This window comes from Olea europaea, chromosome 4, assembly GCF_002742605.1.
Source record: "Olea europaea var. sylvestris chromosome 4, O_europaea_v1, whole genome shotgun sequence".
NCBI classification, from domain to species: Eukaryota; Viridiplantae; Streptophyta; class Magnoliopsida; order Lamiales; family Oleaceae; genus Olea; species Olea europaea.
Window position 1 is genome coordinate 762,721 of NC_036240.1, and position 3,967 is coordinate 766,687.

The 3,967-nt window shown below is 35.2% G+C and overlaps 1 protein-coding gene across 2 annotated transcripts; it reads left to right on the forward strand.

The window, feature by feature from the left end:
* The first annotated feature begins 149 nt into the window (after positions 1 to 149).
* Positions 150 to 3,549, forward strand: LOC111393178 (3beta-hydroxysteroid-dehydrogenase/decarboxylase-like). Of its 2 annotated transcripts, none has more exons than XM_023018582.1 (5): positions 150 to 329; positions 630 to 804; positions 1,170 to 1,326; positions 2,738 to 2,804; positions 3,010 to 3,549. In XM_023018582.1, exons 1-5 carry the CDS (start codon positions 323 to 325, stop codon positions 3,045 to 3,047), a joined length of 444 nt encoding a protein of 147 aa, XP_022874350.1. In that variant the 5' UTR covers positions 150 to 322; the 3' UTR covers positions 3,048 to 3,549. The 2 variants fall into 2 exon arrangements, with proteins under 2 accessions (XP_022874350.1, XP_022874351.1); XM_023018583.1 differs by having other exon boundaries at positions 1,170 to 1,275.
* The last annotated feature ends 418 nt before the right edge of the window (positions 3,550 to 3,967 follow it).

Consider the following 3,967-nt stretch of genomic DNA (forward strand, 5'->3'; position numbering starts at 1 on the left):
TGGCTAGTTGGTTGGTCACGTTAAAGTTACCGAGGAAGTGTTGATAGACTTAGATATAAATGTTTTTTCTTGATCTAGGATATGAGCCTATGTGTGTGGTGCTAATAAATTAAGGACTAAGGACTTGAAGGAGTTCTGGAATGTTAAGAATTTATGTAAAAAGAATAACAAGCTAGAATGGTGTGGTCTGTTTGGATGTGATGGAGTGAGTGAAAAGAAAATGCATTAGGAAAGGAATTCTACAAAAGGTGGAAGCATATATTGGAATGGTTTGAAAGCTCTACTATGGGAAGGAGCTTTGTGGTGGAGATGAAATGGAAATATGACAGGTTACAAATTTTTAATGTTTCTTTGTTATCATGCAAATAGCATGCAGTTTTTCTTATTGTTCATTTTCTGCTGGAATAGGTGGACGAAACGTATTATATGAGTAGTATTTCATGTAGTTATTTTTGGGTTATGTTTTGGTAGCTTTATTTTGAGCTTGCTTCCCCTTGACCAGACTTCTGATATTTGAATTTTTCTTACATAAATTAAAATATTCAGTTTAAGCAACATGTCGTTACGACTATATTGTTGGATTCTTGAATGCGTTTCTCAAAATTATCACTATATTATGACACTTGCAGTTGCTGATGTGCTTCTTTGGAGGAATAAAAAGCAAACACTAACAGTACTGTTGATCTTGGCTGCATTTCTCTTCATTTTTATTGCAACTGGATATACCATTATAACTGCACTTTCCAAGCTTCTGCTGGCAGCATCAATTTTCCTTTTCATCCATGCTAAGTTACCAGAGAAAATGTATAAATGCCAACTCTCTCTTTTTCTGTTTAAGCAATTATTTTGAGCTTTTTTATGGTTTATCATGGAATTAGATAACCATAAAAATGTATACATCTCAGATATGGTGTTAAACAAAGGGATAAATTCCATGGCTCGTCTGTTTGGTGACTGATGAGTTTGATGAGTAAAAGAGTCTAAAGAGTACTTAAGTAGAATGCAAATCCATGTGTTTTTTTACTTAATCTACAATATGCCCTACAATATTAATAGTTATATTTAGGTTCAAGTTGCTTGTCCGAAAGAGAATATTAACATATCGCTTTAATAGGACATCTGCATAATAGGAATTATTAGGAGTGCTCGGGATGCCTGTGTTTGTGCAGATTGGGATATAAAATTGAAAAAATTCAGGAGTCAAAATTTCACATTTCAGAAGATAAGTCTCACCAAGTTGCCATGTCAGTAGCGTCAGGGTGGAACTCTGCAATGGTTTGTTTAAAATCTCTTTGCAAAGGAAGTGAATTGATACTTTTTCTGAGGGTAATATCATTTGCATTTTAATTGCTTTGCACACTAAATGGAAATTTCACTGTATCTGCATTTTTTCCTTCATTTATTGGTTAAAAAGATGTTAAGAAAGTTCTTTTAAAAGTTTTAAATCAAGCTATCCACATGTATGCAATGACCTTATGTATCATTCTGGATGGGTAAAAATTGGATAGAGAATGTTGTGCCTAGTGGGCTGCAATTCGGTGGTTGAGGGTATGGTACTAGGAAAATGACTCATTCATACCAAGTTGTTGAATGTGACGTCTCCTTTAATATTTCACTCGAAATTTAGGTTAGATTTCTTCACTTGTTCAAGGTCAACCATTGAGTTTGTTTAATGTCTTTCATTTTCACAATCCATAATTCTTCTATGCTTAACATGGGGGGGAAAAAAAAGTTTACATTTCTTTGTTCTTTCGTAGTTTGAAGTAACACTTTGGTATTAATAGTTCGAGATTAAGTGGAACTAAGATGAAATGCATGGAATGTGAGAAGGACATAATGCACAAGAATAGAGTGGATTGGACCAAATGAAATGTCATGGGAATCTTATGTGATTGGAGTACCTACCCCTTTAATGAAGGAGGATTTGATGAGGACATACTGCACAAGTATACAGCGGATTGGACTGGATACACAATTGTCATGCAGATATTATGTGGTTGGAAGAATGAAGATACCAAGGTCCTCCTTTAAAATGGAAGTTTTATAGGATGAATATTAGATAAGTTCTTTTTTATGATATTGCTTATTGAGCAATTAAATAATAAAAGCTCATAGGATGAATATATCATAATGAGAAGATTAAGGTGGATATGTGATAATTATAGGTTAGATAAACTATGATATTATGTTTCACTGCAAAAGGGGAGTTGGCATTGTGGATAAATTTAGAGAACATTAACATAGATGGTTAAGGTGTGTCTTCTGTAAATGGAAAGACGCTATCAATAATTGGAGCAATGTAATTCCAATAGATCATGTTAGGAGAGTGATGACTAAACCAAAAGTAACATGACTCCATGGTGGCTTTTCTACGAGAGGTAGCTTTAGATCGAATGGACATGGCAGATTTCTTGGGAGAACATGTTAGGAGACTACAATGCTTTGAAGTAGAATGAGTGGGGTATGTGCTATGCGCCATCAACATGGATACAGGCATTGGGCACTGATGTTAATATTATAAATCCATGAACTGCTAGTAAGTTGAGCTAAAGGAAAATGATAATAGGAGTAGGATTAAAGTAAATTGATGACTCTCAGGTTCCCACAAGGAGAAAAATAATAACTTGTGGCCACCTTGCTCACTTTTTTTCTATGAAACACTTCTACATTTGCATTTACTGTAATTGGGATTTCATCAACCAATCTTTTACTCATTCTGAATCTGGTTGTGGAACAGATGGTTCTCTCTCTATTGGCTCTCAGTATACTTGGAGCTGCTTCTTTTTGCAATATGTTCATTATAGGTATGCATTCTCTGTGTGTGTGTGAACGTGTCATCCAGTTTATCCAATTGTATGCAATTGACATTTTGATTTTATGATTCTGTGAATGTATATTTTTGGGTCTGTGTATGTGGCATATGTTTAGTGAGGATGCCAAATAAACTCTGAAGTGAAGTCCAAAATCTCTCACCAGTTGCCATTTGATTATTGTCTTTGGACAATGCAGGAGTTTCCCAGTGCCTTCCTTGCTTTTGTCGTGTATGAGAAAAAGGAAGAAGAGATGGATGAATTGATCCTTAAGATTATCTCACTTGGCTGCAAATCGAAGTCTTGTAATTCTGGAAAAACTTCCGACTCAAAAAAACTGCAATAATTGTTAAATTAACACGGGGAGCTGTTCCTATTCATCACTCGCTTGGAGCTCCTTTGTCGCTTTCAGATTCTTCCTACTGTTGGCATTGAATGCTTCGCATTTTCTTCTGGACATGAAAGAAACGTGCTGGACGATCGCTACATTTTCTACCTCGTGTGCACATCTCTGCCAAGATGAACGCTGTGTATTGTGATCAATGCCTGCCTTTATCATGAATATGCCTTTATTTTTGTAGCGTTTCAGAGAGTTGACATTGATTTGTTAGTTCTCACTTGATGTTTCAATTTATTGTGAAGGTCTTTGATAAAATTCCTTGTCTTTTAGTTCTGTGTGCCACAATCCGACCTTCATGGTTTCAGGGATTTATAGCGTATACGCTTGTGTTTTGCATTATCTTTCCCCATTTTTCCCCATTATCATGAGCGAAGAGTTCTCTGGTGATCAAAATAGATTTGTGGGACATGGTGTTAACAGGCTACACTAACTCAAATCAAACATCTTATGCCGTCGGCCTAGGCTGAAGTAATCTATTTTGAAAATAAATATTCGTGGAAAATACATTACCAATTTAGATTAATTTAATCAACATAATAGATTACCAATTAGTGAGACATAACAACTCGAATAAAAGAATATCTACTCATCAAACTGTGTTAAATATTGAGATGCCAAGAGATAAAAGAAAAGCATACGGAAGCATGTTTTTAGCCAATTGAGTGGAAATCGACTTTCCATAATTTTGGTGATTTTTTCTTTTCCACCTTGCAAAAAATTAGTTTGCCTTGTCCGATATGGAACAATGCTAGGCGAA

Bases quoted from the DNA above. Each gene is read 5' to 3' on its own strand.
- LOC111393178 (XM_023018582.1), top strand. The intron at 1,327-2,737 runs GTAATATCATTT...GTTGTGGAACAG, and splicing joins AATTGATACTTTTTCTGAGG to ATGGTTCTCTCTCTATTGGC. The intron at 2,805-3,009 runs GTATGCATTCTC...TGGACAATGCAG, and splicing joins TTGCAATATGTTCATTATAG to GAGTTTCCCAGTGCCTTCCT.